Source organism: Impatiens glandulifera, chromosome 9 (genome assembly GCF_907164915.1).
Source record: "Impatiens glandulifera chromosome 9, dImpGla2.1, whole genome shotgun sequence".
In the NCBI taxonomy this organism is placed as follows: Eukaryota; Viridiplantae; Streptophyta; class Magnoliopsida; order Ericales; family Balsaminaceae; genus Impatiens; species Impatiens glandulifera.
The window spans coordinates 37,047,324-37,068,320 of record NC_061870.1 but is presented as its reverse complement, the minus strand read 5'-3'; the positions used below and the strand labels follow the sequence as shown (position 1 = coordinate 37,068,320).

Genomic DNA, 20,997 nt, shown 5'->3' with positions numbered 1-20,997 from the left:
TTAATTATGATGTAAGATAAGTAATTGTACAGATTCTCAAACATTACAAAATAAAGAATGGTAAAAATCTTATTCTAAAGTGTCTATATGAAATAATGAGTTGTGTTTTTGAAAAATGATGATTGAAATTAATTAATGGTAGAGTCATAGGGTAATCCCGTTGGCTTTACCCATAAATCTGATGAAATGAACTTGCTGGCAGAAAATGGAGCAATCTGCCTTGCATTCATATTCTTGATTGCAGGCCACACAACCCTTTTACTCTTATCAGAACCTTCCCCTGTATTTCCAAACTCAACAAAGAAGCTTGTGGAAGTACCGAAAGATCCAGCAAACTGAACCCATCCTTGTGGATCGATGAATCCATCTATGTTCGTGTTCACAATTATAGTCCTCGAATACATCTTCCACGGTCTTCCCAAGTAAGCCAAAATGGGTGTTGGCGATGACGTGAATTCAGGAGCGGCTACGATTGAACATTTTTGGAGAACCAGGCCCGTGTTGGCTCGCTTGTCGTCGCGGCCTTGAGCCGTGATCTTGCACGATTGGCCATCCATAGGTTTTCTCACGACCATGGTGCAATTTTGGAAAACGGCGGAGGCGTCGCCGAAGATGGAGTCGATTGTTCCCGAGATGGAACACTCGCGGTAGTATTGGCGATGGACGTGGGTGAATAGGGTGGATTGATAACCGTCGAAGTTACATTGGTAGAATATTGACATGTCTGCCGAGACACGAATTGACGAGGCTTGGCGCTTATTGGCTCCGGCTGTGTTCTCGAAACCGATTCCCTTGGCGTAGAAATGGGCTCCTTGCACCACTGGTTAAGTAAAACAATGATTAATTAATTATATATACTTGTTTTTGGTTGACATGTTATATATATATATAAGAAATACATACCGAATGTGGGTGTTTTAAAGAATGGTAACCCGTCAGCGAAGTTCTTGTTTCCGGTGATTCGGGTCGTGGTTGGACCATCTCCAAGCATGACAACGTTGGTCATCATCCTGGTAACCTCAACATACTCTGCATAAACACCAGCCTTGATGCGTATAACGAATGGAACCTTGCTATGGAGAGGTACCTTGGCCAACGCTTCAGCGATGGTTTTAACATTGCCTGAGCCGTCCTTAGCCACGACAACGTTAGGAGTTGGATCTACATCAAATTTGCTGATGGTGTAGGATGGGTAAGGTACGGCAGCAGCCTGGAGTAGCTTTCTCCTACTGGAATCGACCCAATAGGGAATTCCGTCTGATGATAAAAGTCGCCTTGCCCCGAAACTCGACACGTTAAGGCTCATAACGGTTTTAGAGAATTCATCTACCATAGCGAGTCCATTCCTTGTTAACTCCCCGGAGATTTTGAGAAGTTGTTTCATGTTTTCTCCAGCGTTACCGGTTGTGTTCTCGAACCCGTCTAGACATGTCTCTTGGAATGTAAGTGCTCCGCTAAGCCATGTCTTAAGGTCTTGGACGTAGTCGTGAAGGTGGTGAAGGTCGAATGTTCCGAACTTGTCGAATGTATCTTGAAGATCGTTTATTGAATCTTGTAAAAGTTCCTTGCAGCTCTCGTATGCGGCGTGGGTTACTGGATCGCTCTCGGCTTGTTGAAGGACGGTGGAGTTGTTCATGGCATCGCCGACGTACTTAATCGCAACGTTGAAAGCGATCTTGATGAGCTCTTTAGGATCGGAAGTGCCGCCGGCGGAAGATGATAAAGTGGTAACGCACGTATCCTTGTAATCGGTTGACTGACAAACTGCTTCGACGGATTTTGTGGTGGTGGATAACCCGCTGGAGTTTACTCCATCGGAGGAGGGATCATCTTCCTTGGTGACTGTAACTGCTACTCCGATGACCATGGCCACAAGCAACATGGAAGAAAAGCCGAGGACGACCACCCTTTGATTAGCCATGACTTAATTAGCTAGGGAAAGCTAGCTATTGATTAAATTTTTTTTTTAATGAATTAAGAGGGGGATTATTGAATAAATTCGATCCAATCCCCCCAAGACAGTCGGATTAGTCCTCCTTAATCTCCTCTCAAGAACAATCAATGGAAGAAGGATTGTAATTAATAAATGTTCGATGGCAGTTATTTTGGTTAACAATTGCATGGTCGGAAAATGCAGAGGATTTAGAGACAGTCCGTATTTCCCTCTTTGTCTCACTCTCTAATGCTAATTAATTTTAGGAAATGCAATGTAATAAAGGGAATAAATAAAAACAACAAAAATAGATAAAAAAAAAAAAAAAAAAAAAACTATGTACTTTATTGCACATAATGATAATATACATTCTTTAAATGTTCTATAATTCGTTTTCAACCAAATATTACACACAAAAAGTCCACTATTTTAGAACAACAAGCAAGCATTCTCAAACCAAACTTTTTAACAACGGTTAATATATCAATCCTACCATCACTCACAAAATCCTAACTTATTCTCGTCACCATGCTACAATGTAAAAGAAGATCGATCTTACTTAAACTATACAAGTCCTACCATCCCAACAATTTTCTATGAGACAAACTCTCATTCCTGTCCATACACCTCTTGTATCTCACAAATCATCTAAATCGAAGATCAAAACTGTCATGACCTGAGGCATCCTAAAGATATCAATAAAAGCCAACATGGGAACTTAACCACCAAACTCTTCTACCTACACTAAATAACCTTCCAAAATCAAGTTAGGAACTCTTGCTCAAAACTTATATAAATTGTTTTGGATAGTATTTTTTTAAATGATGTGTCCCACACCACGATTAGTTTTGTTAAAGTAATCCAGTGAGTCTTGAATCTTTTTTACAAAAATAAAAATAAAATCATTGTTCCTAAAAATTATTATTTTATTATTGTAAAAACAATCCTAAATTTTATATTATTAATGTGTCAATTTATAAGAACAAAATTATGTATTATAATAGGTAAATAAATTCAAATAATTGTATAGGTAGAAGGAGTCTAACAATAAAAACAAGATAAGAAGAGTTATCAAAATTAAATCATAAAGTTACGAGTTCGATTTTTATGGGAAACGAAGAGAAATGAGTTGTGTTTGGGCAATTTTATTTTTAGTTTACTTAAATTTATTATTTTTTTATAATATCTTATTAGGTATTAATTTAAATAAAATATCATGGTCATTAATTTAGATAAAATAATATTTTGAATATTTTTTTATAATTATACATATATTAACAAAATTGATAATATTTATTTATTCAAATTCAACTTTCACTTCATCTCCAATTAGTAATAAAATAAAATAAATTAATATCTATAAATAAGATTAAAAATAACTAAATATAAGTTTTAATAACTTTGTCCAAATGTAAAAAAAAAGGTATATATATAGAATTGTGTATATTCAAGATATTTGAATGTTAATGTGTAAACAATTTTTTTCTCTATTTATTAAACTTTATTAGAATGAGAAAATTTCTTTTTATTTTTGATTTAATCAAACTAAATAATAATTGAGAATAATATCCTATTTACATATTAAATTTATACAGTCAAATTAATAAAAATAAATTATGTATTAATTATTATTTTATAATTTATATTTAATATTTAACTTAATTATTTTATTTTAAATTATTAAATAATAAAATATTTTATAATTATGATTTACTTTTATTTGTTTTAATAAGATTAATAATTATAATATATATAATCTGTTTATTTCTTAAAATCAATGATAAATTCAACTAATTATTTTTAAACAATATTTTTATTTTAAATTTTTTAGTAAGATTAAAATTTCAATTTATAATATATTTAATTTAAATAATTATAAATAACAGATATAAATTTTAATATATTATTCAATAAATAAAAATGTATTATAAATAACATTAATATATAGTCCTATAAATTATATTTTTTTTATTTTTAAATTTACATTTTAAAGTATTTGTTTTATAAATTTAAATAAATTAATAAATTATTTTAAGTTAAAAAAGCAACTGTTTTAAAAATTATATTATAAGAAGTATTTATGTATTAATAGTTATTCTAAATTAAATATATTATAAATAAATATTTAATTTTATTTAAAAAATAAATTAAAATTATTATTATTAATTTAAAAAATATATATGTTATATATATATATATTATTTTGAATAAAAATGATTAAATTAAAATATTAAATATATATTATAAATAAAGTCAAGTAGATAGAAGAAATGAATATTAAAACTGAATATACATCTTAATTTAAAATTAAAACAATATATTATGTAATTATTAATCAAATAGATTTTAAATAAAAAGAATATTATGTAGTTATTCACTAAAAACATTTTAGTTAAAAAATAAATCATGACCATGTGCTGTGCTGTGTCATGTGCCACGCATAAAAATAATTAGAATAATTATATAAAACACTATTTTTTTGTTTGTGCCAGTAATATATAAAAAAAATAGAATAAAAGATGTCAACTAATTAAATAATAAAAGATCTTAAAATTAATGATACCTAATTATTTTTAAACAATATTTTTATTTTAAAATTTTTTTAGTAAGATTAAAAATTTAATTTAAATAATTATAAATAACAGATAAAATTTTTAATAGATTATTCAATAAATAAAAATGTATTATAAATAAAATTAATATATAGTCCTATAAATTATCTTCTTTTTTTTAATTTACATTTTAAAGTATTTGTTTTATAAATTTAAATAAATTAATAAATTATTTTAAGTTAAAAACAACTGTTTTAAAAATTATATTATAAGAAGTATTTATGTATTAATATTTTAATAACTATTCTAAATAAAATTTTATATATTAAAATATTAAAAAAGTAAATTATTATCTTAAATTTTTTTATTTAATATTAATATTAAAGAGATGGTTTAGTTTAGTTATGTATTATTTTGTAAGTATTAATAGTTATTCTAAATTAAATATATTATAAATAAGTAAATATTTAATTATGTTTGCTAGGTAAATATATAAATTTGAATATATAATTATATTCAAAGACAAATCGTTTTTATATCCCGACAAGATCATAAATATTTACAGTTTTTACCTTTCTCTCTACTCTAACAAACCCCAACCCAACGACCTGAAAAGTGAAAACCGTTGCCACCAAAATACCCCACGGCAAAAATAAAAAGTAATTCCTTTACATTCTCATATACCCAAAATACTCCAGAAGTTACCATTTATGTGAAACATATTTTAGTGTAGGATCCTAGAGATAAGGAATGCAGTACTGGTGTGATATATTTAATTTCATTTCATCAACATTTACTTCCGAAAAATTCGAGCACGCGTTTTTTTTTTTTTTTTTTTTTTTTGGCGGAGCAGCCTAAAACTCGGGACCGGTACTAAGAAATTTTCTACTTTACAAAAAAAAAAAATATATATATATATATATAGAATCTTGTAAACTTGTTAACAAACCAAATAAGAATTGGATATAAAATATATTATTAAATTATATTTGTAATTTTTATATAAAAATATTCATATTTTTTTACCGTTTTACTGAAAAAATAAAATTTATAAAAAAATAAGGCCCATAATAGTTTCAAGGTATTAACTATAAACATTTTACTTAAAAAATAAATCTAGACCTATATGTGTAGGTCCTTGCCTTTTCCTGTGCTTGTGTTTTTGTTTGTGCCTGTGCCATATAAAAAAAATTAGAATAATTATATAAAACACAATATATTTTTATAAGGTAAAATGTTTATCTGGATGTCATATTGACTATAGAAGTTTAATTATATGTTGATAAATTAGTAATATATTTGTTATGATCACTAAGGATAAAATGAAATAAATAATTAAAATACTTATTTGAAATTAATTAAAAAATTTGTTTGTGTCATTTGAAATTTGGGTTGCCCAAATGAGTCTATTCAAGAAAACTTACTCTAAGGTTGTCCCTGTTATAAGTCATTTGAAAAATGATAAGGGTTTTATGATTTTATCTAAGACCGACCATGCTTTGAGATATGTTATCAAGGAAATGTTGTCACTGAAGCTATATAAGCGGCTTGCTGTGAGTGTTCTCAAATGCGGGAAAAGATTGACTTGGTCTAGTGAGGCCATATCTGGATAATAAACTGATAAGTTTTTATTTTTTTTTCATCTATTTGATAAACACATTTTTGTGGATAGAGTGTTTATTTATATTTATTGAATTAAAATTAAGCACGAAAGGAAGGTAATATTTGCTTTTAAGAGTTTTACATAAATATATTGATTTGTATTATCGGATTATTAAATTAGTTTTAATTTTTATTTAAAAGTAAAATAATATACCATGCATCTGTTAATAATATAAAATTTAAATAATAATATGTAAAGTATTTAATTTTAATGAAATAATAAAAAAATATTTATAACAAATAATTATGACCATATTCAAAGATAAATGATTAGTCAACATATTAAATTAATATTTTTAAAACATTGTTTTAATATTTTACTCAGAATTTTAATTGAAAAGATTTATTCTCTTTAGATCCATATTATCTTATTTTATCAAATTAATTTTATTTTCTTAATTTAAAAGTAAAACATATATTATGTAATTATTAATAATATAAAATCTGTTAAGTATTTAATTTTATTGAAAAAATAAAAAATAAGGGACACATAATAGAAGATGTATTCACCAAAAAGGCTTACTTAAAAAAAATAGACCATGACATAATGTGTGACACTATCCTTGCACTTTTCCGTGCTTGTGCTTTTGTTTGTGCCAAATTAGTCAGTAAATATAAAAAATAAAAATAATTATATAAAACACAATTTATTTATTTTTATATTGACATGTGGTTTCAGATTTGTTACACTATTAATTGCATTTACATTGAAAAAAAGTGTATATTTGTGACAAGTTGGGGGATGAAATCAATTAGTTAAATAGATAGAGAAGATTAAGTCATGGGATGTACGCATTTCTCCTCTTTTTTGTCAAATTGAATTTTGTAACACTTCTATAATCCTTAACCTTGTTGCCAACTCCGTATACAAATTACTTCTCTCCCAGCAAACTCCCTCTTATCAACATCATTTTTATTTTTTGAAATTAGTAATAACAACAATTATGTGCGGTGATTCTATGTCACTTTAAGTCTAAGCCGCAAAATGTGTCCGGATCAAAACAGCTACTTCTTTGAACTTCAACATCATAGACTCAATTATCAAAAGTTTGGACTACCTCATAAAACTATGGGTGTCAACAATCACTAATCAAAATGTCTTCTACTAAAAGAAGGTACCGATCTCATTCTTTCATTTTCTAGATACCACCTCAATTTCATCATATAAGAATCTGCGTATCCTTTTTATGTGCATGTACATAAACATGAATGGCAAGGTTTTATATAGAGCTCGGTGACCTTTTTATTTTATTTTTCTTATTGAATAAGCATTATGTTGCTTCTGAAATGATTATTTATTAAATAACTAAACTAGTATAAACACACATATATATATATATATAAGTGTAGTTAGGAGCAAAGAATTATCTACTGAAAAGGCTAATCAGATTCGAAAGAATGTGTATAAAGGGATAAGACAAAGACCATGGGAAAATGGGCAGCCTAGATCCGCGATCCACAAAAGGGTGCTCGTGTGTGGCTTGGGACCTTCGAAACAGCTGAGGCAGCTGCCATTGTCTATGACAATGCCGCAAAATGCATCCGTGGTGATAAAGCCAAGCTCAATTTTCCCGACCGACCAATACACCTTGAAGTTATAGTCGAGGATAAGCCTGAAATGATCGGTCTTGATCATCATCATCGTGAGGAGATTGAGTTCAGGGAGATGATTTATGACTTGGAGTCGTTTCTAGGTTTGAACCACGAGAATATTGACCCAACACGAGGCGAGGTGGAGGAATCCCATGATTTCTGGATGTTGTAAGATTTGATCAAATGGGGGTTATAGATTTTTAATTAATTATGTTATTTTGTACTCTTATTATAATGTTACTATATATTTGCTACTTGGTTCACTCACTCTTGTTATGTTAAATTTATTATTATATTCATTGATACAATATTCCTCAAGTATTAATTATTAAAAATATATATATATGTACAAATAGTATGACAATCAAATTTGAGGTTTGTGTGATTTGTTTAATAAATGGTTACAACTTTCATAAATTTATATTTTACATGCAACTTTATAAAATGTGTAATTGTACAAATATAACATTTTCATATTATTAAATTAGGCAAAATATTTGCATATATAGAGGGCACATAAAATCCATTCATCTATAATAATTAAGTTTATAGAGAAGATAACTTATAATAAATTAAACTAAGTTATTTTTGTTGTTTTAACATTAAACTATAATAAATCTCTATTTTATTATAAAAGATATTAAAAATATTTTTTAAAAAATAGAGAAGTATACAAGACTTAAGAACTGATCTTTGTAAGGATTGTATTGAATTTAAGAAAAAAAGAGTATATTATATACTCAATTTTTTCCTAATTATTGTTTGACTCGTCATATATATATATATATAAATTATGTTTGTTTAAGTTTTTCTGAATGTTCAATTTTTTTTATATATTTTGTGATGATAGTAGTAGTGTAATTAACCTACTTTTGAATAGAAATAGAAGAAAAACAAATTAAGACATTAACAATAATTGTAATTTTTATATTCATTATACTATTCTCAACCCAATGAAATTGGGATCTGGCTGAATCTCAATTTAAAAGATAAGTTTAATTAATAGTATATTTGTTAAGATTATGAAAAATATATATATATATATATATATATATATATATATATATATATATATATATATATATATATATATATATATATAAATAAGAAACTGAAAAGAGGTTTTAATTTGTGTTGGGTTTAGTGTTTGGGCTGTCAGAATGAGAATGTCATAATCCGGGTTTTGCTGGGCTTATCTAGGGCCGGTCCAGACGTGTTAACCCTAATTCAACACCAATATAAAAGCCGTCTTCCTTCTTCTTCTACCTCCTTTTGGTCTTCAATTCAGTGAAGGAAGAAGGAAACGATGGTGTCGCTGAAGCTACAGAAACGGCTTGCTGCGAGCGTCCTCAAGTGCGGTAAAGGAAAAGTTTGGCTTGACCCTAATGAGGTCAACGATATCTCCATGGCCAACTCCAGTAAGTTTGCCTTTCACTCCATAAACACGATTTTTTGTGGATGAAGTTTTGTTAGATCTATTGAATTAAAATTAAGTATGGGAAAAATATAAGATAGTATACATCTTTGAAGATTTTTTGAGTGCAGTGGGTGTTGCCGTTCTATGTAATTACACAAGACCAATATTGAAATATGAGATCAATTTCTTTACCTTGTATTATCTTTAATGTGTGAAATCACTTCTGAGTAATAACTTGTCATTCAAAAGGTTAATTTTCTTGCCTAATCAAATATCTTGTTTACATTAATTTTGAATAGGTTTTTGGCTTGATTATTAAGCAGTGTATATGTTTTTCTATGGATTGTATTTGTTTGTGGTTGCTTATTTGCATATCGGTTTTCTTAATTGATGAACTATCATTTGTAGGGCAAAACATTAGGAAGCTTGTGAAAGATGGTTTTATCATCAGGAAACCAACAAAGATTCATTCGAGGTCTCGGGCTCGTCGGATGAAAGAGGCCAAGAGAAAGGGACGTCATGCAGGATATGGTATGTCTTTGCTTTCTCAGTATGTGCAGGACAAGGTAGCTTAACTTGAAATGGTCAATCCACTAAATGTTAATGCATTATCCCAAATGGAATGTAGCATATCTGGTTCACTGGCTTGTGGGTGAATATGTGGTCATATGCTGATCTTTTTCTCCCAACATATATGTATATTAATAGTTGGAATTACAATCACTTCTATCTATTAATATTTAGATGGCTAAGACCTAGTTTGATCTATTTTTCTCTTAGGAATTTGGGTTACCCTTTTGATGGAAAGATGGATTAGTTGTGTTAATTTACTAAAAGATCCTTTTGTATTTTTTTTTTATTTTATAAAAAATAGAGTAGGGGTAATTTCGTATTTTGGATACAATGTTAACTTCTTACTTATTTGTTAGAACTATAAGGCTAAGCAGAGATTAGTGATGCATATGAATTTATGTTTTTAGTGCATTGTCTGCAAGTATAAAATGGTTATAATAGCTAGGGGAGATTAGTGATGCATATCTTTAATTGACCTTATGAATTTCCTAGATTGTGACCTTCTTTTCTAGAAACCATAGATTAGGATAACTCATGTTGTTCTAATACCAATTGTTGAGCAATCACCAACACTAATCTAAAACATTAGAGAATAGAATGAACATGAATGAACGAAACTTAAGTAGGTTTGTCCAATAGTGCCTATGTTCTTAGGGAGTTGCCCATTCTATTGATTTTCATGATCCAATGCTCCCAACTTCAAAATAACCCTAGGTTTTAATGTCCATACAAAATACTAAAGTACTCTTGTCCCCAATGCACTAAAAACATAAATCCTGAAACACATATCAACCATACCCTGCATCCCTCAAAACTCTTGAATACACGCTCCTTCGAAATATTTGAACTTCAGGAGTCTATATCACTTTTATTGATTATTTTTGTTGACATTTTATCATGTTAGAGAGGAGAGTTACATAAGGTTCAGGAATTAGTATAACCAATGGAGATTTTTTATTGGTTTCTTGGTGAATATAATGTGGAATTTCTCCAATATGCTTATGCCTGAAATGGCTAACATGTATATCATCCAAGATTTTATTTCAAGTTATTCGTTTTGTATTTAATATGTAAAAATGTTAGGGTAAGGGTATTTTAATTGATGGTTTAGTGAGTTGATGGATGAAGTAATTGATGATGAGATAAGGGGATTAAATCCTGATAATCCTTCATCAAACATTTGTTTGTACACATTATATTCATGTTCATAAAATTGAACTAGGCGAGGATATGTAGTAATAATTTTATTCTATAAAAAAAATTCAGGTAAAAGAAAGGGTACTAGGGAAGCAAGATTGCCCACTAAAGTTCTGTGGATGAGAAGATTGCGTGTGCTTAGGCGGTTACTTCGCAAGTACAGGGAAGCAAAGAAGATTGACAAACACATGTACCATGATATGTACATGAAAGTCAAAGGTAACGTCTTTAAGAACAAGCGTGTGCTTATGGAGAGTATCCACAAGTCTAAAGCTGAGAAGGCCAGAGAGAAGACTTTGTCAGATCAGTTTGAGGCTAAACGTGCCAAGAACAAGGCAAGCAGAGAGAGAAAGTTTGCTCGCAGGGAAGAGCGTTTAGCTCAGGTAGGATAATTTCCCTTGAAGAAATAACATAATTCTTCAGTTTACTGCATTTTCAATTTCTTTTTACCTTAAAAGTGTGGTAATATTACAGGGACCTGTTGAGAAAGCACCACCAGCAGCAGCAGCTGCCCCTACACCAGAAGCAGCAGTAGCTAAACCTGCAGGGTAAGAAGTGATTATTTGGTTAAAGTTCGTTTCTGGATTTTTGTTTGTTTGTTTGTTATTTACTGATAATGATGAATGAACTCCTTTTACTTCTTCTTGTAGGGGAGCTAAGAAAAGCAAGAAGTGATTGTTTGATTGATGCATCCGAATGTGTAGTCTGATTCTCTGATTTCACTTTAGGCTATACATACATGCTTCTTGTTTCTTTTTGTTTGTGGGGCATATGTGAACTGTTTATTAAATTCTAGTAGGAATCTGATACTAATGCTTTTGTAAGATGCCATTTCTGTTGGTTTTTTATTCAAAACAATACTCTGATTGTAGCAATGCCTAAATTGTTCCCTTTTGATAAGAATTAAGATTTATTATGATAGAAAGCTGTGTAGTTTAATGTGGATTCAATCAAGAATGTATGGAAACTGAATCCCAAACAATGTCTTATATAATAATTCTATTGCTGCTTATGACCTTACATCATCATCTCCAAATGGTAATTGTTAGTGTCCTTTGCTGAAATCCCAAATATGATTAGAATCTTGATAGATCATTAGAGATTGAAGAGTATAATTAATGTTGTCAGTCAATTGGTATCTTTGTCTCTGAAAACAGTGCAGATAGCTACAAATGGTATAATATATAGTTTGGCCATAATAATATGTTGGTCCCATTCCTAATTTGTTTTTATTTATTTACATGTATATTGGTATTAGATTTTCAAAAGTAATATGACAACTGTTGGGTGTGGTTGAATTTTACTTTTTCAAGCTCCATATGTCATTTTATGTTTATTTTAAATTTAAAAAAAAAACAAAGAATGAATGAATTTTCACCTGTAATTATGTAAAGAAAATGAATATAGAAAATGAGCTGGCTTGCATTTATTTATTTTATTTATTTAAAAAGAAGAAACAAAAAAGTGCAGCTTTTGAAATATAGACAGACAATAGTTTGGAATTATGCCACTTAAAATGTTTTTTTTATTATTTAATATTGTTGTCCACATAGGATAATTCAATTCTCTCTCTACTCCATGATCTGTCAAGTTGAAAGATGCCAGGCTGGCACACCAACACATGATTGATTGTGGGTCCCATATCACGTGGGGCCCGACTCTCGACAACCCATGCACTGCACTTGCATTATTTTCTCTCTCTCTCACCTTTGACCACCCACTACAGACGGCGCCACGTGTCCAACATTCAATGGTCTTTCCTCTGACAATGCTGCACATTCTTGTGTCTCTATCATATACTTACAACACTAATCACCTCTATTAATTTTGTCTTAAGCATAATTACTACCGTTACACCTTATTTGTCGGCGATTAACGTTACTAATGAAACAACATAACTAACCCTTTCATAATTACTTTTTCTTTTCTTTTTTTACTGCTTTATATGACACTTTTCCTCTGCTTTATAATTTATTTTTTCATTTTTTCTTTAATTATTTAAATCACCCATTAAAATATCCAACAAATATCTTTTATTTTTTAAATTACTCTAAAATTAGCATTTCACTTATATTAGTGGCACAAATGATATAAGATATTTTGAAGTAAAAGTAAACATATAATTATTAAAAATTAAATTAATTGCTACCTTATTAATAAATATTTGTAGAAGATTAAGCAATATATATATATATTATTAAGGACTAACTAACTCAATTATTCAAATAAAAAACAAGTTAGCCATTAAATTTATCACAAACTCAACTATTCAAATAAAATGAATATTATCAAATATATTTAAGTGATTATCATTTAAATAACAATGAATTAAGTTGAATCAAATTATTGTGGTGGTATTAACTCTTTTGAAAATTTGTTTTAGCAAGAATATTAAGAAATCGTAAAAAAAAATTAAAGTTGAAAATGTTTTTGTATGGATTATGATATAGTATACTTTATTTGGTAGTTTGTATTTTAGATTTGTAATTTTGGATGAAAATGATAAATATAGTTTTTTGTTGGGGGACATTATTCATGTGAAAGAAATATATGCAAAAAAATCATCCAATTTTCTTCTCAATCTACTATGTGTGTTTCTTATATAAAAATTATAATATAAAAATACACAATTACCCAATATACAAATTAATCTGAATAAAAATCAATGAATTGTGATATTTGAAAAGAAATATATAACCGTTTGGTTAATTATATAAGCCAACTCATAATTTTGGTTTATATATATATATAAACAAGGCCAATGGATGGATGCTAGGCTTGTTATAAATTTTCTTGTCATGTATGTAATTAATAAGACTCGAAATTTTTGGATCCATATATTTTAGAATATAAGAAAATAATAATAATAAAAAAACTAGAAAGCTACAGTATTTTTATAGTCTGCCTTTTTCTTTCTCTTTGGTCTGGTGGAGTGGAGATGATGCTGCATCAGAGTCTGGTGTTGTCTCTTCCCCTGCTCATCATCCACAAACCCGCTCTTCTTATGAAGCTTCTAGTAAGTATGTTTCCTTAATTTCTTCAAATTCAATTCATCCTCTCTCTCTATATATATCTAAATCAAGAAGAATTGCAAACGTTTCTTGATTCTGCATTCTTGTCTTTTCATCTTTTTTCTATGTTTTTAATTTAGGGTTCTTGATTTTCTGATTTCCCCCACTTGCGATTGCGATGATTTGAATCTGGGTTTTGATTCAAATCTGAGTCTTTTGAGATTTCTTTATTTATTTATTTATTTAATTAATTAATTAACCTCAGGCGGCGGCGGCGGTGGCATTGGTGTATCTGGCGGTAGTGAGCAATGGTAGTGAGGAGGGACAATGTAATCAGAATCCAACGTTAAAACATAGGCCTCATAGTGTATCTATTTTGGAATTCGGAGCAGTTGGAGATGGGAAAACATTAAACACACTTGCTTTTCAGAATGCTATCTTTTATCTCAATTCTTTAGCTGATAAGGGCGGCGCTCAGCTCTATGTGCCGCCGGGAAAGTGGCTGACGGGAAGCTTTAATCTTACAAGTCATCTCACTGTTTTCTTGGCTAAAGGAGCAACCATTCTTGGATCTCAGGTGGGTTGGGTTTTTTATATCATTTGAAAATCAAACCCATTTCTTAAATGTGATCGAATGTTTGTTTGGTTGGTTGGTTAATTATACATAGGATTCTTCAAATTGGGGGATTGCAGATGCATTGCCATCATATGGGCGAGGCGTTGAACATCCCGGTGGAAGGCATCGGAGTTTAATCAATGGATACAAGTTAACCGATGTTGTCATAACGGGTAAAATTAATTAGAAGAATTCTTAGATCTAGATTTTGAATTGTTTTTTGAATTGAATTGGTTTGATGTTTATAGGAGACAATGGAACAATCGACGGACAGGGATTGATCTGGTGGAATTGGTATAAATCTGGAAGTCTAAATCTGAGCCGTCCTCATCTTGTTGAACTTATTGCTTCACAAGATATTGTAATTTCAAACATCACATTCATCAATTCTCCGGCTTATGCTCTCCATCCCGTTTATTGCAGGTAAATATTCTTATTTTATTTTTTGTGCTTAAAAATAATCTCTTTATTTTATTTCATAGTCAGACCCATTTTCTCATTGAATATGGAAAGATAAGTGAATCTACTACAAGGGTAAGTAAATGAGAAGAATAATAGTAAAGAAGAGAGAGAAAAAGACAGACAAACATGGCCTGGTCACAAAACCAAAACCATTGGCTTGTTTCATGTATTACTACTTGCCACACATTATTTGAAAATATTATTACATGTATTGTTAAATGTAAAAGTAAAATTATGTGGGTTAAAAATATTAAAATATTTTGAAAAAATAAGTGTATTTAGCAAATAATTTAAATTATTTGATTAATCATTAGAAAATTCTACAACCCTAGTCAAACAAAGACCATAAAACAAATTGACATAAGATTTCTTTCAACTACTTAATATGATTGATTTATTCACTAAAATACCCTTGTTTTATTTTTATAAAGTTTAAATATTAATACATAAAATATTATAGTAATTCAACTAATTAAAAGCTAAAATAAATAACTTTTTCATCTAACAATATTCTTTTCAATAATCAAACAAGCTCAGTATTGCTTGATCAAGTATATTTTATGTTTTGGTCAGTGTGGTTATTTATTTAATTATTCAATTGATCAAACTATTGTATCAGGAGCTTATAATCAAACTTAGCAATAATACAAACATGTAACATTTCACAAAATAAAACATTGCATAATTCTATACTATTATTTGCAGCAATGTGCATATTCACAATATTTCAGTTTATGCACCTCCGGAATCACCTTACACGGTTGGTATCGTCCCAGGTATATATCTCAATAAATTTGTTTTCCATTTAATTCGGTTTCATTTACAAATAAATTTTTAATTTTTTTTTAATTTTGTGTTGTTGACAGATTCATCTTCTCAAGTGTGCATAAAGAATATCAGTATAAGCACTGGATACGACGCAATCGCACTAAAATCCGGTTGGGACAAGTACGGCATAGCCTACGGTAAACCCACGACCGACATCCACATAAAACAAGTAACCCTTCAAGCCTCCACGGGCTCCGGTCTGGCCCTCGGAAGCGAAATGTCGGGCGGAATTTCCTCCATTCTGGTCGAACAAATTCAACTCCTTAATTCCTTTATTGGAATCGAGCTAAGAACAACTAAAGGCCGAGGTGGTTACATAGAAAACATCATGATCTCCGATGTCGAGCTCACAAACGTTAAAACCGCAGTCAGTTTCTCCGGACATAAGGGAAAACATCCGGACGTTGATTTCGATCCGAACGCAATTCCGGTCTTTGATGGAATAACGCTGAGAAATGTGGTGGGTAAGAAGATTAGTCGGGCAGGGAGCTTTATAGGAATTGAGGAATCTCCTTTTACTTCGATATGTTTGTGGAATGTTTCGTTGTCGGTTTTGACCGAGTTGGATTCGTGGGTTTGTTCAGACGTGTCGGGTTCTTCTCGGTTGGTGAAACCGGAGCCTTGTGCCCAACTTTTGAATTCGGAGTCGAGCTGTTATTCTGAGGTGGAATCTAATGGACGGGCAGCTATATGATATTAGAGATAAAGGTTTTGATTCTTTTGGGAATAAAGAATAATAATGGTGGTGGATGGAGGAAAATACTATATATAAGGTGGTTTGAATTTGTAGTTGTGAGCATTAATTGTTTTCAATTTTTACATTTTTTTTTATTTTGGGTGAATTCCTTGTACAGTCTACAGCCTGATTCTATTGATTCATGTGTAAGGAATTTTTGGTAAACAGTCATTTTTGTTGTGTATCATCATTTTTATTCAAATCAAAATCATACTTCATTATCTAAATTCGTTGATAATGAATCTAGTGAATTATCAAAGGAAATTATTAATAATAATAACTTCAAAAAAAGTAAATATGTAAAACAAGTCAGAAATGAAGATAGTAAAATAAGAAAAAAATAAAAATTAACCTAGCGATAATAATATTATTAATTGGATACTCCTGTGTTCGAACTGAAACTTTTCCCCGCAAGTTCTGCGCCATTGTCCTACTTTTTTCCCATTGTCCCATTTTTTTTAAAAGAAAAAGAAAATAACAAAGAATCCAGTGGTATAAAGATCGTTGAAGGGATAGAAATAATTGTGGGTAGGTAAGAATTTTATAGTTCATTATATATAGTTAGAAAACTACTTTTTTTTTTTTACAATTTATACTGACAGAATAAAATATAAAAAATATATATATTTGTATTTTAAATGAATAGTGAATAAAAAAACTACATTTTATTTGTTGTGTAAAATGTTTAAATATTTGATTTGAATTTTGTAACCGTTTTGTTTAATAATAACAGAAGAGAAAGCTGAGAGGTTCATTCGCAAGTGTTTTCAGGTAATTGTTGTTTTTTTATTCTCTGCAATTTAGATTTCTTGGAAGTTATCTCATATCTGATGAAGAAGACTTGGGTTTTCTTGCAAGAATCCAGGGAAACTAGCATTTTGTTGACAAATTGATCGAAGATAAGTTTCAATACCTTCAATTCCTGCAAAGTATGTCTGAAAACGAAGACTTAAATGGAGCAAAGCAAGAATTGGAGATGAATGATAATTCGAAAGAAGCGAATATCAATAGTACTGGTCTGAATCAAAGCGGCACTTGTTCAAATACTACTAGTGCAGCCGCCAGCAACTACAACAAGAATAACGATTATAATGACTTAGACTGTGAGGACGAGGATGACGAGGAGGACGAAGACGACAATGGCCAAAGTAGAAATGTGCGACAAAAAAGGTCTCTTGTGGTAGAAGGGGAGTGGTACAATGTTGAACTAAATAAGGTTGATGAAGAAGCAAGAATGGCCCGATACATTTGGGAGTGGGTGGATGCACAAGAATTTTGGTTGACAGGGGACCCTATTAGTCATGAAAATGAAGAAAATAATACCTTCAAATACATGTCTTATGAGGAGTTGTTGTCCATTAAAGAGCAATTTGAGATCATCGATAGAGGGATGCCCGAAGGGGTACTAGAAATGATGTTGGAACAATGTATATTTACGGGAAAAAAGGTGGAAGAAAAAGAATACGGGTTATGCTGTATTTGCAAGGAAGCATACACATGTGGGAAGATTGTAAGCAAATTGGATTGCGGCCATATTTATCACAATCTATGCATTAAGTTGTGGCTAACGAGGAATAATACTTGTCCCATCTGCAAAGCCATTGGGGTGAAATTCTAACTTCCATTCTTTTTTCCTTTCCAATGCATCTTCTTGAAGGAGACTACTACTACTAATACTACTACTGCTTCTGTACAAGCAAGTATATGCATATTTGACTTTGTATATTTCGTTAGAATTTGACTATTGGTGTTTTGCATCCTGGATATCTTCTTCATTGTAGTTTGTGTTTCTTTATGAATTCAATCAATTGGTATTATGATGATGAAACTGATGATGTTTCCCATTGTTGTTGCTGATTTGATAGTGTGATATCATGATTGTAGTGATATGGCTGTGAATAGGTGGTAAATGGACATCTTGATATTGAGTTATTAAATAGGCTGAGGGACTATAGCTTTGGGTGACATTCATAGACTGGTCTCTGTGTGTGTGGCTGGCTCTCTCTAGTCTGAATCCTCCATGGCCATTAGAGTTGTTTTGAAAGATATGCTAGTCTTGAAGTGACTCTGCTGCTGCTACTGCTCATTTTGAGGAGTTATCCAATTGGTGTTGGGTCATGGGTGTAGCCCGTATAGGAAGAAACAGGTGTAGTCATTATATTATAATGCCTTTCTAATGGGCCCAGCCAACTATTCTTAGTTTTTCTTGAGGTGAGTATATGAATGTCCAAGATGTTAAGGTGACCTCTTTAATTCAATGGGCATTTCTTATCTTTCATTTTTTTCCATCTTTTCTTCTTAATTAGAATCCATATTCAAGTCAATGGCTATATTTGTGTTATTAGTCTACATTTGGATTAACATAAATACTTGGGCTACATTTGGGGGATGCGCCAGGCCTGGGCGATAGTGCAAAGCCTAGGCGACGCTTGAAAACCCCAGAAGCAAGCAACTGTGATGGGTTTTCTCCCTTAAAAAATTAATTTAATATCATGTGGACCGATGGCCCACGTATCAGATATTAAACTGATAAGAACAGATACTACACTTGATCTTAGCCAAAAGGCCGAGAAAGGTATGATTTAGACAATGGTTTCATCTCCAATTTATTTCTCCAGATTCTTGAGCCTTGCCTCTCGTATTTCGATGTGGGATAAACAACTCTTCTCTTTTCTTATCTTTTTTCTTTCACATAACACATGAAACCTCATGAAGATCTACAATGACGACTTTCTGGTTTCTCTTGTATCATATGTAGACGACGGCATAAAATTGATTTGTTCTTCCCTAACTCGATATTTTCTTCTCTTATCTCAACCTTTGTTCTCCTTCATCTCTTATTTGTCTATTTGCAAATGAATCTCTCTTATCTCTTTGTCCAGCTCAACTCGTTTTCGTGTGTTTCAGGCTTCCTTAAGTTTTCCACTTTAAAAAGGGGGTTTATTATAATACAGATGGAATTTCTTTCTTGAGATCTTAAAGAAATTCAATCAACAAGTTGAAATGAATCTGTCCCTTTTCTTACTTTGTATGTCTATTCACTTATATATGTTAAGGAAGTTTCCCGACAGTTTTTTTATAATTAATATGAAACCAGTCATGAAAGAAGTTCAACATGCTTGAATGCAATCCCAGCCTTGCTTCAGCTGAAATGAGATTCAAGCAGGCTGTGAATACAAATAAAATAAAAAGCAACAGAATATGAAACAGAAGTGTTAGTGTTTTCCCAATTCAGAAGTCTGGATTAGCCAAGAGGTGAGCCTTGTGGACTTGAACATTAGTGTGGGCCTTCTTTTTTCTGCTCTTGATTTGATCTTCGGTTAACTGGGTAACTCCTTTGGGTGTGATATACGGTGTTCTTGCATATTACAGGAAACAATCTTGATCTCCGAAGAGACAGACTCTTGAGTGTTCCTATCAAACTGGTCAATAACATAGTTCAAACATGTACAACAATTGTCAAAGAAAACTCATCACTTCTTCTTTTTTTTTTTTTTGACTAAAACAGACTAAATTATATTAATATAAGGAGATTACAAAGAAGAAACAACACAAAAAGAATGATCAAAACAGCAACCCTAACACTCAACAACATATAATAACATGTGGACTTAGATATGCAAAGATGATACCAAAATTGCTGACTTTGTGACATGGGGTTGGATGGAAGGTGACAAAAAAGACTACTACGTTATTTACCTGCATTTGAGGAACAAGAACACTGAACAAACGGGTTCTGTGAGGACTACTGACAGCTGAAATAGTTTTATAAATTCTCAAAGAATGTTGGAGTTTCATAAGGTTTTGATGAATTAAGAAAACAAGGATTAGCATATAGTCATAGTAACCATTAGCATAATCCAATAATCATAGTGACCATCAAATCAATGATTTGCACATAGTTTACATCAGCTCATCTACTTATAAACAAAAAAATATGGAGTGAAATAATGTGTATATTTATAATAACAAGATAAAGCTAGAGCATTAGCAATGGCAAATTTGATTCCTAATATTATTTCTAACAAAAGAATAAATAAATTCACAGTATTACATAAATGTAACTGTCACTTAAATTAAAGATTAAAAGAAACATACTGAATTGGAACACAGATATTTAAACTATATTGGGTGGGTGGGTGCGCAGGCCTGGGCAATAGTGCAACGCCTAGACAACGCTTGAAGTCCCCAATAGCAAGCTACTGTGGTGGGCCTTCACCCTAGAAAAATTAATTTAATATCATGTAGGCCGATGGCCCACGTATCAGATATTAAACTGATAAGAACAGATACTACACTTGATCTTAGCCAAAAGGCCGAGAAAGGTATGAATTGAACAATAGTTTTGTCTCCAATTTAAATCTCCAGCTTCTTTATACGCCCCAGTTATATTCCGATGTGGGACTAACTATCACAG

The 20,997-nt window shown here is 30.8% G+C and overlaps 5 protein-coding genes and 2 non-coding genes across 7 annotated transcripts; 4 read left to right on the top strand and 3 right to left on the bottom strand.

Annotated features, from left to right (window-relative positions):
* Positions 1 to 128: 128 nt before the first annotated feature.
* Positions 129 to 1,921, bottom strand: LOC124916396 (probable pectinesterase/pectinesterase inhibitor 21). The gene is made up of 2 exons (XM_047457108.1): positions 904 to 1,921; positions 129 to 820 (listed from the first exon to the last, which is right to left on the bottom strand). Exons 1-2 carry the CDS (start codon positions 1,919 to 1,921, stop codon positions 129 to 131), a joined length of 1,710 nt encoding a protein of 569 aa, XP_047313064.1.
* Positions 1,922 to 7,352: 5,431 nt separating this feature from the next.
* Positions 7,353 to 7,912, top strand: LOC124916395 (ethylene-responsive transcription factor CRF1-like). Its single transcript, XM_047457107.1, has 2 exons — positions 7,353 to 7,364; positions 7,595 to 7,912. The coding sequence occupies exons 1-2, from the start codon at positions 7,353 to 7,355 to the stop codon at positions 7,910 to 7,912; spliced, it is 330 nt and encodes a 109-aa protein (XP_047313063.1).
* A 1,085-nt stretch (positions 7,913 to 8,997) lies between these two features.
* Positions 8,998 to 11,846, top strand: LOC124916695 (60S ribosomal protein L19-1-like). Its single transcript, XM_047457447.1, has 5 exons — positions 8,998 to 9,158; positions 9,566 to 9,688; positions 10,997 to 11,310; positions 11,402 to 11,475; positions 11,578 to 11,846. Exons 1-5 carry the CDS (start codon positions 9,047 to 9,049, stop codon positions 11,600 to 11,602), a joined length of 648 nt encoding a protein of 215 aa, XP_047313403.1. The 5' UTR covers positions 8,998 to 9,046; the 3' UTR covers positions 11,603 to 11,846.
* Positions 11,847 to 13,624: 1,778 nt separating this feature from the next.
* Positions 13,625 to 16,749, top strand: LOC124914375 (probable polygalacturonase). Its single transcript, XM_047454912.1, has 6 exons — positions 13,625 to 13,943; positions 14,204 to 14,515; positions 14,607 to 14,727; positions 14,803 to 14,977; positions 15,722 to 15,792; positions 15,883 to 16,749. The coding sequence occupies exons 1-6, from the start codon at positions 13,866 to 13,868 to the stop codon at positions 16,536 to 16,538; spliced, it is 1,413 nt and encodes a 470-aa protein (XP_047310868.1). The 5' UTR covers positions 13,625 to 13,865; the 3' UTR covers positions 16,539 to 16,749.
* A 762-nt stretch (positions 16,750 to 17,511) lies between these two features.
* On the top strand, positions 17,512 to 18,198 carry LOC124916394 (E3 ubiquitin-protein ligase CIP8-like). Its single transcript, XM_047457106.1, has one exon. The coding sequence runs from the start codon at positions 17,512 to 17,514 to the stop codon at positions 18,196 to 18,198; it is 687 nt and encodes a 228-aa protein (XP_047313062.1).
* Positions 18,199 to 18,963: 765 nt separating this feature from the next.
* Positions 18,964 to 19,159, bottom strand: LOC124916837. Its single transcript, XR_007096928.1, has one exon. It is a non-coding gene; the product is annotated as a U2 spliceosomal RNA (small nuclear RNA).
* Positions 19,160 to 20,714: 1,555 nt separating this feature from the next.
* LOC124916838 lies at positions 20,715 to 20,909 on the bottom strand. Its single transcript, XR_007096929.1, has one exon. It is a non-coding gene; the product is annotated as a U2 spliceosomal RNA (small nuclear RNA).
* Between the last annotated feature and the right edge of the window lie 88 nt (positions 20,910 to 20,997).